This window comes from Sinocyclocheilus grahami, unplaced genomic scaffold (assembly GCF_001515645.1).
Source record: "Sinocyclocheilus grahami isolate Dianchi unplaced genomic scaffold, SAMN03320097.WGS_v1.1 scaffold8422.1, whole genome shotgun sequence".
In the NCBI taxonomy this organism is placed as follows: domain Eukaryota; kingdom Metazoa; phylum Chordata; class Actinopteri; order Cypriniformes; family Cyprinidae; genus Sinocyclocheilus; species Sinocyclocheilus grahami.
In genome coordinates this window covers 2,154-3,875 of record NW_015512053.1, presented here as the reverse complement: position 1 = coordinate 3,875, position 1,722 = coordinate 2,154, and the positions used below count along the sequence as shown (strand labels likewise).

The 1,722-nt window shown below is 36.3% G+C and overlaps 1 protein-coding gene across 1 annotated transcript in view; it reads left to right on the top strand.

Annotated features, from left to right (window-relative positions):
- Positions 1 to 960: 960 nt before the first annotated feature.
- The window catches only part of LOC107578030 (spermatid perinuclear RNA-binding protein-like), a gene marked incomplete at its 3' end in the record, with an annotated part of 1,153 nt that continues 391 nt past the window's right edge, over positions 961 to 1,722 (top strand). Inside the window, exon 1 of the mRNA XM_016264035.1 lies at positions 961 to 1,116. Coding sequence (XP_016119521.1) covers positions 976 to 1,116 — 141 coding nt within the window. The remainder of the gene's footprint in view (positions 1,117 to 1,722) is intronic.

Below are 1,722 nucleotides of genomic sequence, written 5' to 3'. Positions count from 1 at the left end.
CAGCAAATCAGCATATTAGAATGATTTCTGAAGGATCATGGAACATTAAAGACTGGAGAAATTATGCTGAAAATTCAGCTTTGATCACAGAAGTCAATTTTACTATAGAAAACAGTTATTTGAAATTGTAATATTATTTTGAAAAATTACTTTTTACTTTTGATTTTGATTAAGTGCAGCTTTGCTGAGCATAAGAGGCTTCGTCGTACCGGCCCAAAAGTTTTGAATGGTAGTTTATATATAATTCTATTTAGAAAATGCATATCAATATACTGTATATCAATACTGCTAAATTAAAAAATCTCTATTGGCTGATAACTGATACAGTATTTAATAATAAATTACATACCCCCAATAAACATTTTATGTGTAATACATTTTGTTTATAGTTCTTTATCTATTCAGGATTTTGTTTGGTTAAAGATCCAACTTGATTTTGAGATCTGCAGCTCCGCTTTGCATCTGTGGTGTGGGCATATTTCTGTGGACTTTCATATAAGTGAGTCCTTTGATGATTTCATTTTCGATAATGACCTCGGTATCCAAGGAACTGTCCACTTTTGATTCCGCCTGCTCACTGATGGCTCACTGAAAATGAACCGAACTTTCTCAGCATGTATCATCATTTTGTGAAGCTTTCATGCCAAAACTTGAAGTCTCTTAAAGTTTAAAGACTTTTTAACTTTTAACTTTACTTTTCAGCTCATGGTGTCATTTTCGAAACAAAAGTAAAGTTCTCATTAAATGGGCTGATGTGGCAGAGTTTTTAATAGGGAAAGTTACAATATGTCACCATTTATTCATACTCGCGTTGCTCCAGAACTATTGGAGTTTCCGCAATGTTCTTGCATTATAGTCATCTGAAGCCATAGGCGTGTACTAAATGACTGTGACTAAAGTGTAATCATTTTTTGTGTCGCGTCCATGCTGGATTAGTTGTGTGATGATGTTTTTGTGGCGTAGGTGCTACAGGCGATGGGTTACCCCACAGGCTTCGACACAGACCTGGACTCCATGAGTGCAGACGAGAAGTCGGACGGGGAGGGCAAGAACGAAACGTCCACACACTCAAGCAATAACACACCACACTCCTTAGACAGCTCCAACACGTTGGAGGTACCCACACACACACTCACTAAAGTGTTTAGTAAATGTTTTTACTATGTTCTAGTCAAGTCACATTTATTTATTTTTAAGCACAATACAGATAGCAGCTTCACAAGAAAATAACAGAAATAGGGCCAGATTTACTAACAGTTCGCACCAGCACAAACCCTCTTTTGGCATTAAAAAAATAGTCAGGATATAAAACTGAAAAATTAGTGACGAAAAGGCATGGACAGTTATTTTTGCAACTGACATTACTGCATATGTGGCAGTTTCCCTTTCAGATGTAAAATTTATAGGAGGAGAGTATTCAATGTGATTTTCTCAGGATTGCATTGATCACTGGTATTGGTATTTATGCCATTATTTAGCACCCAAAAAGCATGTCTTAACCCATTTCATGCTTGACGTGGCAGCAATAGTAGTTCATTTGAGCTGCTCCTGGTAGATTGCATTGGTCATTATGGAAATGGTCAGCGTCTGTGTTCTTTATTTGCCAATTTTTCATTAGATCAACTGCAGAATTTTACACTCCCATCTGTGTTTTTATTGGATTGCGCTCTCATGCTAATTTTCTCTGTTTAGTAAATCTGTCCCTAAATGTTTCAATTTCAG